Genomic DNA, 25,849 nt, shown 5'->3' on the forward strand with positions numbered 1-25,849 from the left:
TGGGAGGAATGTCACTACTGATATGGGGACCAGAGTCAGGAGACTGCTAGTGGATAAAAGTGCTATGCAAGGTCCTCACCTCCATCAGGAAGGGCTTAACTATCCACACGTTAAAAAGAAAAGGGTTGGGAAAACCCAATGACTGAGAGCTTTCCAGTGCAGGGGAGCCGGCAGGGACCACCGACTCCGAGGGTGCTCCCTGGGGGAGGCACACGACTCTTCCTTTCCAGAATTACAACAGACTTGCTGCACAAAGAAGTGTTCACGCAGCAGGGTGTGTTGAGGGGGCCATACGGCTTCCTATGGATGCACGTGTTGAAGTGACTCTACTAGAAGTGCTCACTCACATGGATTAGCCCAATAAAGAAAAACAGAACTATGCTGCCCATTAGGAAAGGCTAAAACCTGTCCCAAATCTCCCCAAGTGGGGCCATACCTGTGAGTATGCGTATAATTTACTTAGCTATGAACAAAAATGCAGTCATTAATGTAGAGGGAGAAAAATCTGTTTAAAATATATTTTGATTAAGTTACATAGTAGGCCTCTCTATCCAATATTATTTGCTTCTACTATGACTTAATCAAATCTTAATCAAATGCACATAACTATAGACAGGAGTTACTGTATGCATTTAAATAATAAAAGGATTTCTGGAATTATTTAGGAAATTAATGAAGAGTATTTGTCACTCAGCAGTGAACAACTATTTGTGAGTCAGGTGACTTAACTACATTTTAATCCACATCAGTCAGGGCATTAACAATGGTTTTATTTGGATTTTTAAAAAACAATCTTTTAGACTAACAAGTGAATGTTCAATCTTCTAGAGACAATGAGAAAATAGATAAACCAATGAGGGACTATCAAAATTTACTGGTCTTTGTCTTAAAAAACAGACTGAAGGAAATACAATGAAAGCATATACTTACTGAACACTGCAATTTAAACGGTTTTGTATTAGTAGTGAAAGCAGCACATGTGATAAGGTCTGGGTCGTCGCCTTCGTTCCACTGTGCCAGGATACTGTCATAATAAACAGACACGCCAGCCTTTGACAGTGCCTCCTGAACAGCACTTTCCATTTCGTTGTTGTTAAGGCAAGTAACATTTGAGCTGAGTGGAGGCTGTACGAGATGTACACGAGAACCATCAATTCCAAGAGATAAGAGGGTTTCTACTGTGGTGTAAATGTCAATTGTATTCCCATAGACAATGACGTTCCCTAAAGGAAAAAAAAGGGGAAAAATTTCTAAGACGTACAATGAAAACCTTATTAGTATAACTCAGATGATAACAACATGAAATTGCTCTCTTTGACCCTCTTATTTCTCTGATGCTATGAAGCAAACAATGTTACCTAGCAACAGTAGCTAAGATAATTCAGTGAAGAATCTGTACAAAACATCCCACAAAGTAGGCAAGTACTTAAATAGAAGTATGACATTCATTCTGACCCCATAATTTGAAATTATTTTGATTGAAAATCCTCTAGGGGGGGAAAAAAAAAAAGAAGTTTTTATTTTGTTCTCCCCTCCCTCCTCAATTTTGCTCATTCAAAGGACTTATTGGGGCGGGGGAACAGGAGCAAATTAAATACATCATGCAGAAAAAAACCCACAAACTGTGGAAAGACCAAGTTATAGAAAACAAGCCATTGTGCAATATGGGAGGTCACCAGTGCTGCCGCTTCCTTCTGCAAAAGCCTAATCTCCAGACAATGGAGACGCCCCTGCAGACGTACCCCTCTGCCTGCTGCTTACTATCTGCTGGCTTGTCTCACCAAACTGCCCTGCTGAGGGGCACAGGCGGCCGATGCACTCGACAAGGAGCGGCTGGCAGCTCTGCACTGTTCTTTGAAGACAGCTGCCTCCCTCCAGTGCATGTCGGAGAACACCCAAAACCTAAATGCCTCAAGTACGTACTCCGAACCAGCCAACCTCTGTCCTTGCACACTGCCTAGAAATCAGCAAGCTTGAGACAGACATTTCTGATCAGCTGGTATGAAACGGCATTTGGATATTGCGGCTCCTTTTGCAGTGCATTGTCACTAAAGCAGAAACCACTATTTAAACCAGTTCCATCTTTCCACCCACTGGGTGAAGGGAGCTCTGATTCAAACCCACATCTCCCACCTCCCAGGGGAGTGCCCTTAGCTACAAAGCTGCAGGCTATATGGTAGGATCTTGCAAATTCTTTTACTGAAACAGTGCCACTTCAAACTGCATACTTAAAGCTGAGAGCAAATATGTGAGGATGGGAAGAAAGCAGGTTCTGTGTGAGCATAATGTGACTCTCCAGCCTAATGGCTAAAGCCCTCCTGGCAAAGAGGGAGGCAGAGCTGGGATGTATCGGAGCATCTGTGTGTTTTATCTAAGGATGGTTTAATATAAAACACATAAACGTTCCTCTGAGCAGGGACTGAAACGTGCTCCTCTCCTCCCTGTTCCCTCTGTCTCCCTGCTCGGAATAGGAACCTTTTTTCTGCTTCGTGATCCACTAAGCCTTCAAGTAATCCATGCAAAATGGCACAGCTCTCGTAGGACAGACTGGGAACTCCTTTCCCAGTGACTAAGGACCCTTTGCTATGAGGGCCACAGCCAAGCTCTTGCCCAAGCAAAGGAGGATCGAGTCCAGGCTTGCAGGCTCCTCCATGCACACAGCAGTAAGCATGCACACAACCACCAGCTCTGCATCTGTGCTGTTTTCAACCACCCCAGCAACTAGCTCAAACTGCAAGGCCAACGTAGATGGAGGAATACCCAACCTGTGGATTTTGACAGACCTTCAGTAAGACATCAGCTCCTACACGTTAAGTCTGATGGGTGTTTCAGTATGCCAAGAATCTGATCTGTCAGCACAAGGATGCATTAAGTGCATGCTCCCAGTGCATTTAATGTCCCATACCTGGGCAGCGCTGCTGGTCAGCAGGTGCATTTATTGCTTTCTCAGTAATCCCTGGCAGAAATAGGAAATAACTGAGCCATACCTACACAAGCTATCTTGTAAACATCCTTGCAATAGAGAATATCATACACTCCAGCATGGACCTGGGAGAAAGAAAATTGCAGAAAAGCTAACAGCTCCCAAGTGTCGCTTTTCCAGGCAAAGTGTGTCAACCAGAAGAAAGCCAGTGCACAGACCCCAGGCCATCCCGGGCTTGTCCAGTCTCACGCTGAAGCTGAGGGATAACACAGAGGATATAGGGCCTCGTATGAGAAGACTGATGATATGGCAGAAGGTTCTCTATGAGCTCTATGAAAATAACTTGTAGTCTGGCATCGAAGGAAAAGCATAGGGTGGAATGTACTAAAGAAAAATCAGTGTTGAAACATATGAGGTGTTTCCAGAATGGCCTTTAATTGACATAAACAGCAGCTGGCACTGGCTCCCCACAGACTACATAGCAGTAACTGCAATCAGAATTTGGACAAACAGCTGACTTTCCTACATAACTGGCTTGATCTTGACTTTGTCAGCGTTTGTTTTCCTACACAGCACTGCAGTAAGCAGTGATGAGCAGGTAAGAGAGTGCCTCATGCAACTAACTTGCATGTTTATCTCGGCATTGGCATTTATGTCTCACTACAAGTGATAGCATCCCCTACAACCTAAATTTTATTATTTCATAGGGTAAACTAATTTCACTGGGACCATGTTTTACTGCATGAGACACAGAGCAATACTAAACAGAGCATTCACAAAGCCCTAGCTCCCAAGAATATTAATGATAAAAATTGTTAACAGATGTTCTATTATTCCCCTTTGACTTCAAGGTTATTTTATTTGTCTGTATCAGTTTGGCTACTTGTAGCTGCCAAATAAACATATCTCTTCGTAACTGCCACAGAAAAGAATTGCCCCATGATTATACATGCTCAGAAATGATGAAAAGCATATTTTTACTGTTCACATCAGTGACCAGAGGGACAGAACAATTTTACCTGCAAATGTATTCATCTGAAATCATGAGAAGAAAGAGATCTTACTACTTTCATAAATATAATACCGAATATGTATAATGTGTGATAATGGGAATTCCATCCAACGTGTACATTGCCAAGCTGACTTTCCAGGCGAGAAGAACCCTTTCCGTTGCTCATGCCTGCCAGGATGCCTATCTGTAGGCAGCACTGTCCTCATGAGACCGCCAAAAAAGAAGGAAGACATAAGACTGATCCATTTTTTTCACTGCTGCAGCAGGGTGTAATGCAAGAAGTAAACAAGCAGCACTAGTGGTGAAATACAAACTTGGATACATTCATTTTTAGTAATCTAATGTGCTAATAGTGCAGGTAAGAACTTGGTACATGGATGCTGACAGCCGTACATTACATTTACGCATTTTCAATTAGCCAGGGGTGAAAAACATAAGCAGCTGAAGAAGATGCTGTGGCTGGGAAAGTGGAATGAGAAGTGCTTACCAAAGGCATAGCCTAGCAAAGTTTTATTCTGACTCTAAGGCAAGCAAGGCTGGGCAACTGAGAGTTCCTCAGCATTTGGCAGAAGCAGCCTCTTTGGAGGGAAGTTCGGTTATTGCATTATATGTTGGCATTTTTGTATATACAAGATCAGATTCAAGCCCTGCATTTCTCAAGGAAAATTAAAATTCTGTTTTATATGGTAATATTAAATACAACTACATTAGATCAAGGAAAGCAATGCTCTTTTACTGACCTCCTGTAAATCAACAATTTACGGTTTCTGCTTATTACAATATTAGTGGCTTTTTAGATTACAGTGCTAGTAGTCTAGGAACTACAGATATTCATTATGGACTGAAATTATGTTCACCAGACAGATAGCAGTTCCTCAGGATGCTTTTATTATTTAACTACATGAAAATGTATCTATTTGTGAGTAAACATAATAATCTTCCATGGAAAAAAGCAGCCATAAATAAAGACCGTTAGAGTAGTTTTATCATTTATTACTAGAATGTCAGCGTTCTGCGGCAGAGCAGGCTCATTCATTTTCCACAAGTGGAAGCACAAGATTTCAGTGACCCTAGCATGACCTGAATCTTTTTAGTTTGCAAAAGCTAAAGGAGAAAACCAGTATTAGCTAAAGCATCAGTGGCTTCGGTTGGTGATTCATGCACTGGAATTTTAATGCGATAGTATTCCTACAAACACGCTTTTAATAAGGCAGTAAACTATGTTTAGGTAAAGAGAAAAAATAATTGCTCCATTTTGGGCCATTAAAGCAGTTTTGTTCCTTACTTTACTCCCATCCTACTTTTTATTTTCATGGAAAGTGCAGAGCTAATAGGAGATGAATTTCAATTAGTCACAATTACAGTTATAATAGGTTACATGCATTAGGCGACTGGGTTTCATCAGAGAAGCTGCAGCAGCAGCTGTTGGGGCTGGTGCTCGCCCCGCTCCCGGGCCCTCGGCAGCAGGAGGCCCTTCCAGAGCCGCCAGCACAACCGGCCGGGGGCAAAGGCCTGCGGCCCCAGCTTGGGAGACCACGCTGCAGCCGGCCGAGGAGCTGGCAGCAGCAGACGTGGCTCATTGCTTCTCCCACGGGCTCCTCAAGCAACACCTGCTGCTGAGTGCCGGCCAGCTTCTCCCATCACCTCTCCTCTCCTGAGGCAAGGAGGAGCCCGGGGAGGAAGGCTGCAGCAACCATGCTGCTGCCCGTCCTTGGTGGCACAGTCACTGCCGGGAGCACTGTTGCTTCCACCACGGTGTGCACACAACGCCTCCTGCCAGCACACGCTACCAGGCTGATCCTGCTCTACTGACGACCCGCAAAAAAGCATCCACTGATACCATCCAGAACGAAGTGGTACCCAGTGCTCACAGAGGGAAGAAAAGCAATTAAAAACCCTACCTTACCTCTTAATTAAAAGCTGCTTCAAAATCAGTGCCACCAAATGAAGATTTCATCCAATTAGGCTAATAAGACTCACATTGTGAAGCTCAGTGATTAACACTTTCTTTAAAAAACCTCTAGAACTACAGGTGGTCTTGAAGGTGCATTTGCCCTCCCTTGTCCGGGGCTTTTCTCCCCCAGCCGGGTAGCTCCATGCATTTGCCACACTGGGTGCCGGTGGGAGCTGCTCCCTGCCTGAGGGAGCAGGCTGGCTACGTGGGACCCTGGCGGGGCTCATCCAGCAGCTGAGCCAGGAGAATGGGGCTCGGCACAGCAGGCTCTAGGCTACTTTTGATAAACGTAGCAAATGGCTGAATAAGAGGAGCACAAATAGAAGAAAGTTGTGTGGAGAAAAGACCGAGTATAAGCTGAGAATAATTATTATTGTATCTGAAGTGGGAGGATGAAATGTCTATTTCTGTGCAGCTACAATAACCAGCATATATAGTTTTACTTGACACTTCATTTTCTTTAAGCATAAGCAAATCCTACTTTTTAACGTTTTGAATTCTAACATGTTTAAAGCAGGTTAGTAGGAATTTGACAAACAATACAGTTTTGATGAGGTGAAATAACTGAAGCGTAATATTACTATCTATTGAAGGCAAAACTAGGATCTGGAGAATTTCAGAGATGAAAAGTAAACACAAACATAAAGCTTTGGTCATCCCAGTTGAGCGGTAGCATGGCCTGCAGAGAGCTGACAGACATCCAGATCAATTGCTGGACTCCACAGGAGCCTTGCCTCTGCACCTCTGTGAGCCCATAACCTATTAGACTGTCTCCAGAATAGGTTAGGGGCTGAAATGTGGACTCATTTTCAGAAAGAGTAGGGATCTTGGGTGCAGCTATGATCAAGTCTGAAAGAACAACATTCATAAGAAATATAGCTGGAAAAAGAAGCAGGGTGAGGTAGAACAGAAACAGAGATAGGTGGAGAAAGACTTCTCCAGCTGGGCACTCTTTATAGCTTGCTTCTGCAGCGGCAGAGAACATGAAGTGGAAAGAGCAATGAAAGGGAACTGGAGCCAGAGGCAGGGTGGGGAGAAAGGGGGAGGCATCACCTCTCCCACAGACCACATCTCCAAAAGTCCTTCCAGACCGGTCTCATCAGGAGTTGTGGATTTAGCTTATAACTGAAGACGGGATAGTGCCTAGTTAAGATATCCAGCTTTATACCACAACAAAAATCAGCAGCAATAATGAAATTATGATTGATATAATACTAATTTAGTATTGATAATAATAGTAAAGGTGCATTCGTCCCAAAGCAGATGAGGTGCTGTAAGACTGCTGTTCGCCTGAAGAGCGATCTTCCCAGGCACCTTGCATCCCAGCCAGCAGCTAGCTCTCGGGCAGCATTTCTGTGCAGGTGTACTGGAGCACATTCCAGGACTGGGCACGCACGGATTTACATGAAAGACTAGCAGTAGCAAACAGGGAAAACTAACAACCTCATCTGTTTATGCAAATGCAACTGTGCATATCAGCTGGACACCAGGTAAAACTGTGCGGGCAGGGGCTGGTATCAGCTGGAAAACAGGTGGAGTGGGACCTGCTGAAGAGGCTCTATTTACATGCCCGAGGCCAGGAAGCTGTTTGAGGAAAATGTGAGCAGAAACATTATCATGTTTATTGTCTGCTGTCCTGATCACAGCCAGACTTGGAGGATGATAAAGAAACTTCCAGTGTCTTAAGAACTTCCCTAAAAGTCTGCCAAGCAGGACATGAACCTTGTAGACCACATCAAATAACTACCAATTTTCATTATGTTCTCTACGAACAAGCCAGGTAAACTACATCTTTAGGAAACTCCTGTTGTTGCACTCAGTCAAGAGGAACTTTCCACAAAGACAACTTTCCTGCTCTGAACTCTGTCCCAACTCAGATCCGGCACACGGAACTGACATCACATGAATTCATTTACTGCTTGGTCTCTTTTTCTGTAGTTGAAAGTTTAACTCCGAAGCCTGGATGATTCCAGATATTTTCATCAGCATACGCATTCAGTGAATGAACTAATGAATGTAAGATCAATGCATGCATGAACAGGCTGAGGAAATACAGGTATGGTGGACATCTGCACAAATGTGTGATTTTAAGGGTTAAAAAGAAAATACTGGGAGCCTGCAGTTCTGTGTGAAAATCTGTAATGGATGTAATCGAATACAAAGATGACAGACACTGAAAAAATCCACTTCCTAATTTAGACCTGTTTTCTTTATGTTACGCCTCAAATCTAGATATTTTTCCTATACAACAGAAAAACACATCCACTAATTAAATTATTATTTAATTGGCTAATTAATGACTCCAGCCAGATTTGCATTTGGGACTCATTTTGGTTTATATAATAATTATAGATAATTAATCTATCTCAAGCCTTTCTTTCCTAGCTAAATATGCTGGGTATCAAAAATGACAACAAATTGTAAATTAATCTGGAAAACAAAGCACAGCAGATGAAAGACTTTGTTAGAATTAATCAGGCACCAATTATACCATGGAATTAAGGAAACAATAAGCCTAGAAAACATTTCTGTAAATGTGCACGTGTTAACAAAAACCCTTACCTTCGGAGTTGACAAGGTTTTCTTTCAGCCAGTGCATTGCCTTTAAGCAGTCCTGATCGTCATTGAGAGTAAAATGATTGCAAGGGACTTTCCCTGTGTATCTTTGTGGCCACTTACTTATGGCTTCACTATTAGTTGGGAGTTTACTGATATCTGCTCCAGTGGGAGACAGGACCTGAAAGAAATGAAGAAATGAGTGAATGAATGTATGGCATATATCTTGGAGAACTGTTAAGAAATATTTTAAAAAACAATGACACAAGCCATTTGACTACCTAAGGGTTGCTATTCTTGTACATCCTAACCCTTCTTAATATTCAGCAGTAGCAAACACATACATCAGTGGCCACAGAGAAAATAGATTCATACTAGTCTGAGTACAAACACACAAAGAGGTACACATGCATGTGTATGTATTCCGTATTTTCTATGGGGTATGGGTGACCATTTTAAACAGCAGTGCCAGAACAAGTGAATAACAATACAGGCAAAACGTAAATGAAAGGGACTTCACAGCAAACAGCAGAAATGCATAAATACACAGTTGAAGGATCACCGCAGTTATTTGAATAACATATACCTTTAAATGACACTTGAAAATTCTTTGTGCAGCAAGACTGCCTCCGTCTTTTGTCAGCAAAAATCAACTTTTTAAAATAAGAGAGATTTTGTCCCAGAGAAGGGGACCAAAACCTGCTTGATGGTTAAAACGCCAGCATTCAGTAAGTGTTAATTGTATAATGCTACTTTACAGTAACAAATTCAATCTGAATTATACAGAGCAAAAAAGAGAATCTCATCTATGACTTCTACAGCACCAGTGATTAATGTCCTGAACAATGTTCTCACTGCCAATTGGATCAACTGAAATAGTATTCGGTCATATAAAAACAGGCATGACATCAAAAGATCTTACTTACCCAACAAGTAAATCCTCTTAATCATAGTGAATAATGTTTTACTAGGCATTAATTTGACTGCTTACCAAATAAGGGACAACTTATAAAAAGGACGGACTACAGCTCTGTGTAACAAAACAGAAACCAGATGATAAAAATAATTCCTTCCAATTTTTTGTAGAGCTTAAAAGTGAGAATAGATGACATCAGGTTTTCTTCTTGAAGGCAGATAAAACCCGAGCTTCCCCTTGCTTTCTTTATCTTTCTTTCTCCTCCAGTGTAGTTACTTCCCATAACTTATTTTGCAAGTCTGAGTTACCTCCAAACTTCTTTTTCTAGGAGCACCTAAAGTCATTCAGACCACACGTCAACTTTTGTTTCATCCCTGTTGAACAGTGAATATGGACTGTTGTATAAAGTATGGCTCTACTCGGAAAAGTGTTTACAGAAAAACTGGGGCTTTCTTGCTCCACAAATCTGTTGCACATGTGCAGTCCAGATCTCACTGTGGGGCTGAACATACCTCACATTCACGTTTGTGACTTATGGTGACCAGCACTGTAAAAACCTGTAGACACATGCTCAGTTTGATCTCCTGATTTTAAAGGCAAAATACCTTGCTCGTGATTCCTATCCAAAACCAATCAGCAAGGCAAAATCACTGCAGGCAACGGGGCTATATAAAAGATGGCCATTTGGTTTACATAGTTTGAAGGCTACATGATGATACACAAGAAAGAATGAACCCTGCCCGGGATGTCTGAGTCAAAGCTGAGCCTGTCAGGCTGGAGATGAGCTTGATTCCACATTTCACACATAACTTAGAATCTGCTTCAATCTCACTGGAAACGTAACTGTGTGCTACAGTAACATACAGCACCATGTACGTGCCTAGGCATGGTCATCATGTGAGATGAGTAATTAATTTGATAAGGAATTCTCTCCATTGCCAAAACTAGGTCAAATGGTGTTAGACCAGCTGGAGTTAACTCTCCTGTGGCTGGGGCCACATGTCAATTAGGCCTACTCTTCAGCAGGTTTAATGGTCATGGTGGCAAAAATACTGGCAGCTTTGCTTAATATCTGACACTAAGCAGTGACATCGCTGGCAGGAAACTTTGTAAAACCTCTCATCTCCTCCAAATTCTATAGCTGCACTGAAATAGTACAACCTACAACTGAAGGGCTGCAAACTTTCTGGTTATACACTTGCTAAGGACTACTCTACTGCTTTGCTAATCATGGAAACACTATTCACTGTAAAAATTTAATATATTATTATGTTTTTCACTCTGCACACAATCTTACCTGGTATTTCTGTCCCGTACAGAGAACAAGGTAGTCATATGGTACTTTTTTCTCCTTGGAAACAACTACATATTTGGCAGCACGATTTATGCCAGTCATTTTACCAACCACAACGTTAACCCAGGAACAAAGTGACATCTGTGCATAATCTTCATCATTAAAACAGTGGCTGTGAAGAAAGAATATCTGTAAGTGACATTTCAGCAGCTGACAGCAGGCATTAATTAGACATCTGGTGAGTTAGCCGAAGTCCCCTAGTGGTTCAAGTCTGTTCTCTCACTGTGAGTTTACGGCAGTCTATAGTAAAAGATTAGCCATTATGAAATACTCAGTTACAAATTGACAACTTTCTGCGAAAACCAAACAATCCAGCCCAGCATTGGGCCATAAAACCACATAATTTAAAAACAAAGTCAGAAATATATGCTTTACTCTGCTTTTTCTTTGCAGGCTGATGCAAGGAGGAGACTTTTGCACCTGCAGAGAAAATATTTTAACAGCCTAATACTTTCTCCTATACAAGACTGCCTTATTAAGTCTTTTTCCACTTTTGCTTCATTGGTATTCAACTTCACCAGTAGTAGCTATGGTGAGGCACAAATGCAATGAAGGCACCATTGGCATTTAACATCCATGTTCCAAAGTATTAGTCCGAAAAGTTTAAAAATAAATAGAAAGCTAGGAAAACAGTTGTCAGAGCTAGAAGTAAAAAGCAGAGATCTCAAATTTTCTCTTGGTGACCCCTTTCCAAATGAACTTTTCCAACATGCAAGAATGAAAAATTCTGAAAACATACTAAACTGACCCCTGCCCCCAAACTTTTGAAAGTCTCTAAGACGCAACTGAATTCCTCTGCAGGATGAACTGAATATTAACAGGAATAAAGGAGAAATTATCACATAAGCTATCCAAAAGAAAACAAAATTAGCAGGTAAATGAGAGAAAGAGACACAAACAGGGCAGATGTGAAAAATATTAATCTTCACTAATTTGTAGCTGAACAATTTATTCTTAATGAAAATGGGGAAGCAACTTTTATAATTTCAAAGCAATTACCTTCAGTGCTACATAACAAACAATATAAAGGTTTGTCTGTTTCAAGCAGAGCCTTGTTCCATATAGTAGTTATGGTTTCCGGGGCTTTTTGTCCCTGAACCTCTTATGGACTAAGTGTTGTCCAACTGAGATACCTCAATTGAAATCTGATTTTCAGGGTGTGTATGGTGCGCACATTCTGAGCACCATGCTCTGGCAGTGTTAATTCAGTATCAGTACCAAAACACTAAGGAACGTAAAATCACTTGTCGATTTTGAAAATCTCAGGCAAGGTTTACTTCTGCAGCTCTTAAATTTCAGTGGTGTTACAGCCTGTTTTCAGTGTAAAGTATGATATATATCCCTATGTATGATGGAAGTATCAAAGATCTGGAACCTGCTATTTGAAAAGCCAATTTTGAAGCAAAATCCAAATGGAACAAAACCTCTTTTAATGCCTCAGTAATGAAAATTAAAATTATTGCCAAACGTCTTTTATGACTCAGAGTACGCTCCCACCCTGCCCAACTAAGCAAATACCAGGACACTTATTTATTATTGCATTTGTACTACCCTCTCTGCTTAATAGACTTCTGGAAAGCCAAAGATTCCTGGAGATGAAATACTTCAATACAGATGTACAATAGACATATCATTATAAAATGCATGGAGGACCAGAGAGATAACATTTTCAATGAGGTCTGTTATGACTCTTGAACACCACTGAGCCTTGCAATAGCCCATTACGAAAACACACAGTACATTGCTGGCCATTCTGCAAATCCAGCTAGACTCAACTCAGTACCTTGCTGATACTGACAACTTAAACCAGGCAAAATTCTGTAAAATTAGGTTCTTTCAGTAGAACTGAAGATTAATGTTAATCCCAAACCCATTTATAGCTTTGTAGAGGGATGAATCCGCAGGTTCTAGCGAAAAAGAATGCAACAGGTTTTAAACAAGCAAAAAAGATGAATGGCTGGTGTTACTCAGATGTCTGGTTTATGAGATCAGAGTGACGTGGCAAGAAGACAGAACTTGCACATCTTGTGTGAAAGGAAGCTGAGTCTCACCCCTGCTAGCACATCACGCCTATGAAACAAGATGGGAATGGCCAACAAAAATCCTGGGCTTCACCCAGTCTGTGATCTGAAGTCACTGCAGAAAAAATATTCCACCTACCAAATAAAGCTCATGGCCATTCAGAGGCGCAAGAACTGTACTTTCTATTGATACTGAGTGATGAAAAATATTCCACTTTCTTCCACGGGACTAAATGTAATGTGATTAAATAGAAGGGGACTCAGCTCATGTTCAAGCATTTGATGCCTTTATATTATACCAGTGACTGCTGCAGAGAACACCGCAAAGAGACTCAGCACTAACAGCTGTTATTTTGCCATTAGTACCAGAATACACATTCTAAAACAGAGCTGATTGCTACACATTAATTGTTGTTACTGAGTTTCCAAAATTGTCATACAGGATGCCACAGAAACAAATAAAGTTGCTTTCATGACCTGAAGAATTTTGGAACTGAATGACCAGGCTTTCTGAGGTGCTCTGCATCCCCTGTACTCACAAGTACCCCAGGCAAATAAATAAGGGAAGAAAACCACTGACAATTCTAAACTGTAATCATGCAGAAATCTATAAATAAAATGGACATCAAGGACAGATGAGGGTTTTCAAAAGCACCTTTATAATTGAGGTGCACAGCTCCCAGGAGACTGACACTCCAAAATCACAGGGATGCTTTCAAAAATCATACCCTGCAGAGTTCAATTTTCACCCTTAATCTGCTTTCAAATTTTAACAGCTAATTCTGGTGAGGCAGCTATGAACTGCAACTTTCCGTCGGGAAGGATGTTTTGTTATTACAACTCTTTTTTACAGTATACTTAGGAAAAAGAGTACATGTATTTATGTGAGCATATAATCCCTTCATTTACTTGATTTGTACTTACACACACCCCTTTCTACAATAAAAAAAAAAAAAAAAATCAGGTAACTACTTATAAAAAATTCCTTGACAGGGCAAATTTCCAAACAAGATAAGGTGGTTTTAAACAGGTTCACATCACACCATTTTCATATCTTTGTAGAAATTTCATTTTTAAGGTTCAGTGAGCAGACATTGAGTTGTTTTGTCATTTAAAGAGCTGGCCCTTTAGAGCATTGCCGCTTACTGAGTAAAAGATTTGGTAAAAAACAATGTGCGGGTTCCAGAGTCACATGTCAAATCTAAATAAATTATACTAAGTTCATTCCCCAGCTATTCAAAATAACTGATTCATTTTAATTCTATGCTTCTCAACATCCAGAACAATCATGTTCCTGTCTACAGTGAGGATTCCTAGTCACTATTCCAGAATAAAACCATCAAAACAAATATACTAAATTTAAGTGAGAATTACATTCTGTGAATTTTAATGAGGTAAGATTTTATCCTACTAAACGGAAAATACTTTACTTGTCGGCAAACAAGAAAACTCGTGAAATGTTTGACCACTCACTAGACAGAAGCATAGCTATCTTTCGCAATCTTCCCTTCAGCTGTTTTGCACCAGATCCATGGCTCTGCCAGCCCAGGGGAGGTAAGTGTAAGGGACAGCACTGTGGCTGGGACTGGAGAGAGACTTCCACAGTCCAGAGACTGGCACACAAATAGTTCACAAGCAGCAGAATTGATGCAGCACAGTTCTTCCAAATTTATCAACAGCAATAATCCTAATTTTTCCCTCATATACTCAGCAAAATTTCCATTATCATCAGTGGGGTCTGCCTCTCACCACGTGGCTGCTGTAAGTAGATCGCTGGTCACATTGCTAATATTAATTTTTATACATTCTTTTGTTCAGCATTATTTGGAACAAAACTCATGGAAGTTAAAAACGAAATAATACTTAAAAAGCAAGGATACATCTTTTGTCATTTTTCTTTAACCTGGAGATCTAAACAATCTAAAGAGTCTTGGAAAACAGAGACTAGTGTCCTGGTATAATACAATGGATTGCTGTCCTGAAGTTACTGCTTTAGCAATATTTCCCTAGTAGTAATTATATTCAACTCATTTCACAGGTGAGTGCATGTTGTATAGACAGATTGGATCATTTCAAGGCTATCTGTCTATGTATCTATCTAAAATTTAGGACAAGTTCACAAAGAATTACAAAGTGTTATGTTTCCCTTTGAAGCTATGGAAGTGTTTAGATATTAAATCAAACCTGTTAATTAAAAATCTTCTATGTTTGGAGCCCGGCAGGTCTTTTCCTGGAAGGCCGTGAATTGAAATCAAGGTCAGATTGTTGAACTTCAGATGCGGACTGTGGAAAGAAAAACAAAATGCCACAGTTCAACCAGTGTAAGTTTGATGAGGCTCCGTTTGGTACAGGCATAATGCGAGTGCATTTCAATGTATGGTTATATACAGTGTTTACAGCTTAGCTTCCCAGACCATCACTATGACTTCCGAGCTGTACAGCATCCAGCACAATATTGTCTCAGTCCGGACAGAGATATTTAGACTATATTGTGTAACTAACAAGCTCTGCTCCTAAGACCTCAAGGCAGGACCTACCTTCCATGACTACAAAAGGTATTTTAAGACTACTGAGTCTTTGCTCAAACACCCTTGCTGTTCATAGCTCACCTTCTGTAAGCTGCAGGAAAGGAAAAAAGGATTCCTGACAACTGGTAATTTGTCTGCTTCCTGCAACAGGTCTACTGAAATTAAGAGGGCGTAAGATTTTAATTCCATATTCAGGAGGATACAGAAAGTAATTCCTTCACACAGGCCAGGTACAAAGTGTTTTGTCATTTTGCTAAGATACATGTGTCTTCGGACACAAAAAGAAGAATACTTTCCACCGTAGTTTCATTAACGCCAGCGTGTGGGGGGGAACAAGACTGACAGTATGTTGAAATAAATGTGATCTGACATTTAAAAACAAATAAATATTATGAGTGATTAAGCCTTCTAATCTTCAAGGCTTTCTGTAAGTTAAGTATGGATTGATGCAAATGGTACAAAGGAATCAGAATGTTTTTTATCAACCAATGTTAATTTGTTATTCATACGTTTAAAAAATATATTCAAACAAAGTTAAAGGTCATACTTAAACCAAGGAATTTCAAGGTTATGGCTGCCCCTCTCAAAATGCATATTAATAGTTTAATTCTGGATTATGGATTATCTATGGTAAATCTCCATGCATACTCAGGCCGAGTGCAATGTAATAAATAACCTTAATGTAACAGAGTGCATATATTTATAGAGATTATGGGCCTGATTCTCATTTAAATTAAGGTCACTCTGCAGAGGCGGGTGTAAATAGAATTTGCTCTTCATTTATGGCCACATTATGCTGGCTGAGTGATACAAAGTGGTCTTCATGTAAATGAGAGTTAGCCCAATACATTAAGCTGAATTTAAAGTGTACAGAATGCCATCTGCACTCATGGAGCACTCCTAGTGGGGTGCAAATGTGAACAATTACAGTAACTTTACACACCTAAATAGTATGACTGCTTGGCATTTAGTTTACATGTAATTATGAGGAAAATTACTACCACAGTACATAAACATCCTAGACATTCTCCTATCCTGCCTGACCTCATAGCAATGAAGTTTCTTTTCAGCTTAGAGCTGAAATCATCTCTGTACATGCTGCATGGCCTCTTGCCAATAGGTCTCCAAATCCAGGTGCTATAATAACATTAAGTTTAAATTACATTAACAATATTTAGGATTAAAATGGTGCAAGCAAGCATCAGAAAAACAGCAGAATGAAGGTCCTAAGCAACATTAGTATGCCTCTTTTGCATGACTGCACTATGATGCACTTTATTGATCTGGTCACATACTATTTTCTTCTGCAGATGCCCTACCTCTATTTAGTCCATACACAGTCATCCAGTATTTCCATAGTCATATGGTATTTGTTCAGTTCTTCCCCATTGAGCGTGAGGCTTCAATTCAGACCTTTCACTCAGTACGATTTACTAACTAATGATTTACTTCTACCTCAGCGCTCCCATGGCATTCCCATATGCCCCAAACATTAATTCATGTTTCCCATTCATTAATCTTGTAGGCATCAAAATGTTGATTAGCATCTCCTTAGAATACTGTGATGAAATGAGTCATATCTTTGATTCCCATTTTACATTGAGAAAAATCAAGGCACAAAGAAAACTGGATTAAAGCTATCAAAAAAGCACGCTGATGTTGGAGACAGAACTGAAGAGACCCAGAGGCTGGTACCTGGCACTGCCCCGTGCTCAGCGTGTGGGCACACTGCCCTCCCGGGTCCAGGGAGCTGCAGAGCTCCGTGCACGATTTCCCGCAAATAATGGTCACATTTTCAAACAGAGGTAAAATTCCTCTTCAGCTAAGAATCAAAACTTGTTAAGTGTTTAAGCACAGGCTGCCATTTGTGAAAATTATCAGAATCTTTAAATAAAATGAGTAAAAAAACCTAGTATCTTGTATTACAAAATCTTGACTTCAGAACTGTAGCTGGTATGCCTAACCTTAGGATTTTAAATATATAAACAGGCACTTAAATACAAGCCTGAAAACTACAGGCAAACTGTCGGTGCTTAGCCACGGTTACTGTCAGGCACTGGCACACAAAGTTACAGGGAGGTAACAGGTTCGAGCATTTTGACCAGTGACTGTTACACACATTACCACACTCTATATCATTCTCCCCTTTCCTCTACGTAGCATTGTTATTTCTAGGCTAACAAAAGGATGGTTTATTTGTTATGGCTTTTGATTCCTTACTGCTGCCTAAAAGCTCTTAATAACTGAAAAACCACAAAGGCTCTGAGAAACAGGTAGTGCATGTTAGGAGAGTGAACGTCTTACAGGCTTCTAATATGCCTAATATGAAGTAGGGTAAAAGCAGAGGTTCCCATTTGGTGAAAAAGTCTTCAAGTTAAGAGCCTGAACCAATGCAACATTAAACAAGCGCACCTGCATTTTAGAAGCAAATAATTCCAGCAGGGATTCATGTTGCTGTGGATACAAAGGGAAGAACAGCTCAAAGATACTGGTAAAGCAGGGAGGGATTAGAGTATCTAGGGAAATAAGTAAAAGGTATTGGGTTTCATTGCACAGTTCTAGAGGACAGCTACAAAAAAAAAGCCTAAACATCCTTGTCCTCGAAATAAAATAGGATTGCCAATTTACTGTGAGCATAATCAAAGGAACAAACAAAAAAAGTTTTAGTACATTATTATATATATCCTGGCATTTGTGAATCTGTTAGAATATTCCTTGCTAGTTTTTCTGGATTTTTTGCCTGATGTCTTGCTACGTTGTTTTTTTTTTTTTCTTGTGTGTGGTGTAATGATGGAGGCTTAGATAGTGGAAACTGCCTGAACAAATGATTTAATGAATTGCTTTCATTAGACCCCTCATTATCACAAATAAGTCAAATCACTTTTGTTACAAAAAATGAAGTAGTCTACATGAACCTACGCATTTGAATTTATTTGAAACAAAGCATCATGCTTTTTTTTTTTTAAATTTTTCCAGTCATTTATAAAAACTACAGGTAAAAAAGGTGACAGAAGATAATGCTTTATCTGGCTACCAAAATTAGTAACTATGTGCACTATTCTCCTGTATGCATAATCTTTAAACAATAACTTTAATATCTGGAATTATAACCCATCCAAAAGTAAAGCCCTAATTATACTCTATCCTCAACTCTGCTGCACGAGAGCACTTGTAAAAATGGCAGCTCTAGATTGTTCTAAAAATGGTAACAAATAGTCTGTTTTCAGCACTAGATGCTGAAAACTTAGATGCGATAAATTCTTACATTAATGAAACTTTGAAATTAGAGAAATCTCTATTCTGCAACAAAAAAAGGAACCTTGAGAATTTTGTGGGGAGGAAGGAGCCCAGAATGAGAGATGATGATAAAAAAAGAGGCCCAGCAGGCAATAACCTGGTGTTCAAGGCACAGAAACTCAAAGTGCCCAAGTATAAGTCTCACTGTAAAAGGCGGATATAGACAGTAGTTCTCCTTTTCCCAAACAGTATAACAATTCATCCAAAGCAGGACTTTTTTTTTTTTTTTTTTTTTTTTAAGGAAAGATCAGCACCCCGAACATTTCAAGAACAAAGTAATCGGAACGTGACTTAAAGAATAGACTTCTCCAAAAGGAAAAGATTTTCTAACAAATTTTCCAGCTCTACACAAAACTACAAATAGAAACGCTCATCTTAACAAAAGTTGCTAATATTAATAATAACACAGACAACCCCACCCACTCATATTTTCACTAAAGGATAAATATGTTACTTAGCACTATAGACTTTCTTTGAGTAATCTTTACGAGTCATGTGTTTTCATATTGCCACTATACTAAATTGCTTTTGTTTGCTTGGACAAAGCCCATTGCTTTCGCTGGCAGAGCTGTAAAAGCCTTTACCCTTCTCTCCACTTCCTCCCACTCTCTGGGCAGCTGTATTTGACTCGGACAAGTAAGAATCAACACAAAATCAAGTATGAAGATATGTGAAAACATAGCAAAACTGTTTCCCTGTATGATGCTGCATGATGCCGTTCTAGTAGTATGAAGGCTCTGCAACTGATCCGACAACACTTGGTTATTAAGCTTTTAGTAAGAGAGTCAGTAACAGAAGCAGCAGAAAGGGTTTATTGTTTGTATCAACAATTACCAAAAGCGTCTGTTCTCAAGAACCTTATGTAAGTGCATCAATTACACACCTCAGAACAGGATTTCAGCTTAACTGCTGACCAACAGATGTCCATCTAGAAGTTATCCCTCTTTAATTACTAGTAAACAAAGATAAGCCAGTTCTCCATTGGATCAACCTTAGGAAAAAGTGTTAAGACTGTGAATGAATTTGCTCAATGAAAGAAGGGATAACAATAAAGTCTTTACTGGGACACTTTTCAATGCAAGGGTCAAGAAAGGGGTTTTCCATATATTCGTTTGTCCTATAAACTGTGCCCACGATGACTCTTCCTCCCAAGACCAGTGATAGATGTATCAAGGACACCACCAACTGAAATAAAAAGATAAGTGAATCTAATTGTCAGTAGCTCACATGTAATTTGACTGCCACTTTTGACACCAGGGGATAGATAAGTCAGTTGCTTACTTCAGTGGGAGAATTCACATCTTTTTCTTCCCAGAACACAACTATTTCCATTCCAAGATAGGCCACAACACTGGTGAAATTCACCATCCTTTTTAATTTCAGAAAACACTCTTCTAAATTGTTCAGAACAGTTTAAATCTGATTTTGATTTAAAAAAAATTCAAGATGTAATTTCTTTAAAAAACAAGAGCTGCTTTTTTTAAATGACACCTCAGCAAAATATTTCATCATGTCCCAATTACTTCCTCCTGATATCAAAACAACATTCTCCCTTCAAAAACTTATGTTTTGATGGAACAGTGCTTTTTATGGAAGTACTGTTTTTTCAGAAACTTCCCACCAGGTTTACTGGTGATTAATTTTATCAGATGCTGTATTCCAAAGAAGAGCAGCCTATAAAGCCCAGGACATGAAAACCACTGCTATCACCACTTTTGACATCTTAGCAAGAATCCATTAAAAAACTAAGTAATATTTACTTTGACCTTTGACTAACAACACCCTTCAAGGATGCTGCGAGTGTTCCTCTCTCCCCAGCTGGCAGCTCTTCCTCATTGGGTCTCTCTCCAAACTTTGAACTTGATGGTTTGATTCTACGCAGGATTTGGAGGCACCTCCTTGGTGTGGAAGTCTAGTGCCCACTATCACAAGACCAAAAAAAAAAACCAAAACCAAACCCCACAAACTTTCCATAAACTTTACAAACACCATTTTGAAGATAACTACATTTTTTGTCCCCACTATGCCTACTGGAAGATGCTCTCTTTTCCACAGTGATAATTCGCTCTAACTTCTGGCCCATATTTGTTAGGTGCCAATTTATATCTACTTGAACTGGATAAGGACATCAATCACAAATAGTTGGGTTTTTTTCATGTTTAAGATAGGCTTATTTTTGCAAAGCTTCTGTTGCCCCTGGAATTGTCACTTTACCTCCTTTTGTTCAACAAGTATTTTCTGCTTCCCTCTTTGCTCTCACTAAAACCTGTGTCCCCTCTCTGACCCTAGCTCATGTGGCATCCCTCCCCTGTAGCGGTCAACACTTCTTCAACAACCCATCTCAAAAGCTGTTCCTCTCCAGTTAAATTTTTACTCTCCTGCTAGGGCAGATCAATTAGTCCTCTCACTTTTTTTCCTTTAAGCGGTTAGTCCTATATTCCCTTCCATCTTGTAATTTTAATGCCTGTCTCTCTTTTGTCCTCTGTGCTGACCCTTTTCCTAGACAATATAATTAAAAACATTAGCAACTCTTACTCTGCTGCATTTCAATTCTTTTACTAATTTCTCCTTTTTTTTACGTCACGTTTTACATCACCCCATGATCTTGATTTCTCCCTGAACGTTACCAGAACATGTCTTTTTCCAGTTTCTTCTTTCAAACTCCCATCCGTATCATAACTCATTTTTCTGAAACAACTCAGCCACCCTTCCGTCGCTGTCACTGCTTTTATCCCTTCTAACCACCTCTCATTTCCCAGCAACTGTTTTTGCTTTCCTCACCTATGTCAACTCTGCTTTCCCTATTCTTTTTTGCACCATTTTTCCCTAGTGATTGTGGCTCTTTACTGTAATTCAGTTGAGTCTTTTTTCCTTTGTTAGTCTAATTCTTTTCCACACTTCGCTTCTCAACCCATATTGACCTTTGCAATTTTACCACTAAGCTCTTCTCCCTCCCTTAACCACCTCTCATTAAGGTTTCTTCTCAGAAGTCTCTTTGACTTTGCATCTTGACAGTACTTGCAAGGTGTATACCAGGCTTTGAACGTGCGTATCAATTAACACATGTAACATACAAACACTGGAGTACAGCATTTAAAAGAAAACTTCTAACACAACTTAAAACTAAGTCTTAAGTACTTGCTTATTTACATATTTGCCTATTTACTCCTTTAGTGTAATATCACTTCAGGCTCAAATGTGAACTGCCTTAACATTTGCACTGAGAAACACTGCGAGCATAAACTGATTTTTTGTTGCAAAGTACAAACCTAATTATGACTCATCTGACAACCCAGCTACAGATTTTTTAGGAGGCTCTTTCAAAAACTATAGTATTCACTCAAGACCTGTGATGTTTCCAGGATCTAGCTTATTAAAATCAGCGTGGCAAAGTCCTTACAGTATGAATTGTTATGTGACAGAACAGGAAAATCTAAAGAGCTCTTTCCTTGGCCCATACAAAATACATAGCTGAATCAGACACATCCATACACTTATGTGGGAACATCCATAGCTACAAAGTTTACAAGATTAGCACTACCATCCCAAATGTAAGTTGGCTTTGAATTTGACCAAATGAAAGTACCATCCAACCACTGCTTTAGTGAGAGCATTTCCTTACTAAAATTTTGATTTCCATTCCATAAATGTTTCAGCATTTCATCCTGTTCAAAGTATAAAACAGGGCAATTATTTTTCTAGACAGAAAATGAGGGATATCTGATGATGGCCTTGGTAGTTACAGTCTCTAGCTGTTTAAATCTAATCACCTGGCAGATTCAAAATCACAATTGAGAGACATCAACACCATTTCCACAAATAAAGACACCATAAATTGGGCAGTAAAACTATAGTGTGGTTGAAATTTTGTTGTTTTGTCTGCTCCTCTGTGAATGTTTCAGTGAATAACATAGAGTGCAAATTCCATCTTGTTAATAGGACATTTTTAATATTATTGGCCAATCACCCATGTTAAAACTAAGCGGGGGTGAGGGGGGGAGGTTTATGGCTGTCTACTTACCAGACTCCAATTTTCCATGTTATTGCAGAGGAGATTAATATTCTGACTCTGTGATGTTGCTTGGTGCAGATTTGGCAATGCTGCCTTCACAGAGATGAAAAAGCATGCACCCTAGAAAAGCCCACGGATGTCAAAAAGACAGACTTCCCTTGAATTTGAAGGGCTTGAGATTTGTACCAACGGTTTTGTCCTAGCTTATGGCCAAGGACCATACATTCTCCTCCTGACAGCAAGAGCACGCAGAAAGAGAAGATACTCATAAAAGTTGCATGTTCTGAGGCACCACCCCAGTGCCATGTCCTCTTGACAGAAAGCTGGCAGCACAAGGAGGACAGGGACATGGCTGGTGGAGGAGTCAGCTGGGCCAAAATTCCTGATCTCAAACATCTGCATGTAGCAGCTGCAGATCTGGGCCTCGCAGCACCTCCAGCCCTGGCAGCCTGATGAGCACAGCTGCCTTGCTGATATTGCATCCCTTAATGCAAAACAGCTCTGAGAGGTGCAGCACCACAAAGCCATGTAATGCCCATCTCTTCACCAGGGCAACATGATACTTCAACAGCTCCTTCCCAAAAGGCCCATGTCCTGTAGCTCACATGAAACTGAAATTATGCCTGATTAATGCAGAGCTGCTACTGACCACCACACTCTTAGGGAAACAAACCAAACAACATGATGTGTTACAATTCACACCAGAATGCAGTGTGGTAACGTGGGTACTGGAAGCAATCGAGCTACAGCACCGTGGAACTCCATCTAACCTAACCAACTCGCATTAGAAGTTTGGCAAACCTAGATAACACAGCATACAGTAAAGATTCACCATCTCATTACTATATCTTACATACTCCCAACTCTCATTTCAATGTAAACTGCATTCAGACTCGTCTCCTTCCTGGGATGTGAAGGGTAATCACAGCAATCCAGAAAAGGAACCTTAAAATTTCAGCTCATCAAGCATTCAGAAAAAACAAGCAAATACCTTCAAACAGTGATCTTCATTTGTCACAACCCTCACTCTGCCCATTAGAGAACATACATATATACATATGAACAGGAATCAAATCTACAGTAATCACTAGAGGGAAGGATCACAACTTAACCAGCCAACTAATTTTTTCTCCACTGTAGTAGTCTGAACAGTCTTCTGTGCTTCAAAACCAACCCATAGGCAGTTTATAGACTGCTTTGAAGAACTCAGTAGTTACACCTCCCCAAGAGCTCTGGGAAACAAACTGCAAACAAAGAAAAATAAATATGAACAGAAGAGAAAGTACACCTCCTCCATCGCTTTAGCAGAGAACTGGAAAACCTAAATGCAGTGTTTGCACTCGGAATGCTTATTTGCTTTGAACTGCACTGATCTGAGAGCTACCAGATGCTTCAGGTAGTCAGGTTACCAAGCTCTGTGCAGAGCTGCTGAAACAGCCATGCTAATGTCATACTTAGTCACCAGGAGAGGTATGATAAATACAAAATCTAATTCTATAAAAATTCTTGTGACTCATTTAAATTTTGAAACCGGCCTTTTATGAGAAAACTACTATTTCCAAGGTAAGTTTTGACATGCAACAAGAAGTTAGAGTATTCATATCTAAAGAGTAACAACAGAAAATCTACAGATACTTACAAATTTGAAGTGTGAAAGAATAGTTTGGGCTCAGACAAATGTTTGCCTATGTTTAAAGGGCAAGTACTTAAAGTTGAAATAGTCTTATTTAAAACTGAAAACTGTCTCTAAAGCAAGAGTGTAACTATAAAATAACCACATATGAATGCTAATTGAGTATCATTTTTTGGCAGAGGCATGTCAAACGGCTGCTAGGAAGGCTGATCTTGACCCATATCCTCTCCCCTAGTTTATGTCTGGTATCAGTCACTGACAGCATTCATTGTGATCCTGACTGCACAACAACGCAAGATATGACCTATCTTATTTATCTCTGTCACAACTTGATCTCTATTCACCAGAAATGATGGAAAGCAACAATGTCTGAAGGATGCAGGCCCGGTGACACTGAACACATGGTCGACTACAACATTGTTCTGGATTTGCCTTGGTATGAAAAAAAGGCAGTCAAAAGGAAGCACATGTATATCAATTCATGTGGCAAAGATAGATAGTATAAAACAATGAAGATCACTAAACCATTCATTACATGTTAGCCCTGTGATCAGCAAGTAAGCACTAACTATTTAATTAGTCAACTAATTAGTGACAGGCAACATGGAAGGCTTCAGATGTTCTCAGACAAATGCAAAGATAAAAAGCCTAATTAAACAGCAAGCATTATGCTAACTATTGCCAAACAGGACAGATGTGCAGGATATTGTATAATACTGTGCTGCCAGATAACGGCAGTTGTAGCTGTTCTGTCAGAAAACATGTTTTAAAAATCCCTGCCATTTCTAAGCTAATCTTAGATACCTTTAACTCACAAAGGGCGAAACTGTCCTGCAGACAAAAACTCCCAGATTTACTGCATTAGAATCTAATTCTACTTTAAGAAAAAAGTTTGGGCTTTGACAAAAATATACTTCAACCCATTTGCTTTTTAAATGCAATAATTATTTTAATGCACACACATGGAAAGGGAAATATACTTCACAACATTTCCATACAAAATATTGTGATCTTAGCCACCATTCATTTTATTGCTATTTTGTGTAGCACATTATGTATATTTCCATCATCCTCAGAGAATAAGTCATTGTTTACACCAGAGGTTGGATTAAGGAGGTTTTCAAAATCATGGATTAAAAAGGGTTTTCCCTATAATCAGAAGACAATAACGCTTTCCACAGCTATATGCAAAGAGGTGGATAAAAAGCTAATTGGCTCACTACAGTGGAACCAATGACAAGATACTGCTGTGAGCAAGCTTTTTGCATTCTTGCAGCCAAACTTCAATCACCTGCTGTCAGGGCATACTAGTTAGCATGCTGTTTGGTGAATCATCCACCAGAATAAACTGAAAATGCTATTTTTTTTTTACTTGTATGTTCTTCTGGCCTAATGCTGCTGCCATGACCATCATTCTTACATTATCAAAGAAAACAAGAAACAAAAAAAACCCTGCCCTCCTGGTAAATTAGTATTTAGCAATGAACTTATTTCTTAAAGCATCTCAGTACTTGGGAATATGAAAAGATTAAAATGCTGGGCTGTAGCTTACATACATTTAGGAGAACACTGGGACTACCCCCAATTCTAGCTGTTCACACTTTTTAAAATAAATTATTTAACTGCAGTTGGTATTTCTCCTG

General features: G+C 39.7%; 1 protein-coding gene across 1 annotated transcript in view; it reads right to left on the bottom strand.

The window, feature by feature from the left end:
* The window catches only part of CFAP61 (cilia and flagella associated protein 61), a 108,550-nt gene that overhangs the window by 25,517 nt on the left and 57,184 nt on the right, over positions 1–25,849 (bottom strand). The window contains 4 exon segments of the mRNA XM_009330133.1: positions 931–1,223; positions 8,452–8,626; positions 10,659–10,827; positions 14,921–15,019. Coding sequence (XP_009328408.1) covers positions 931–1,223; positions 8,452–8,626; positions 10,659–10,827; positions 14,921–15,019 — 736 coding nt within the window.

This window comes from Pygoscelis adeliae, unplaced genomic scaffold (assembly GCF_000699105.1).
Source record: "Pygoscelis adeliae isolate BGI_AS28 unplaced genomic scaffold, ASM69910v1 Scaffold188, whole genome shotgun sequence".
NCBI classification, from domain to species: Eukaryota; Metazoa; Chordata; class Aves; order Sphenisciformes; family Spheniscidae; genus Pygoscelis; species Pygoscelis adeliae.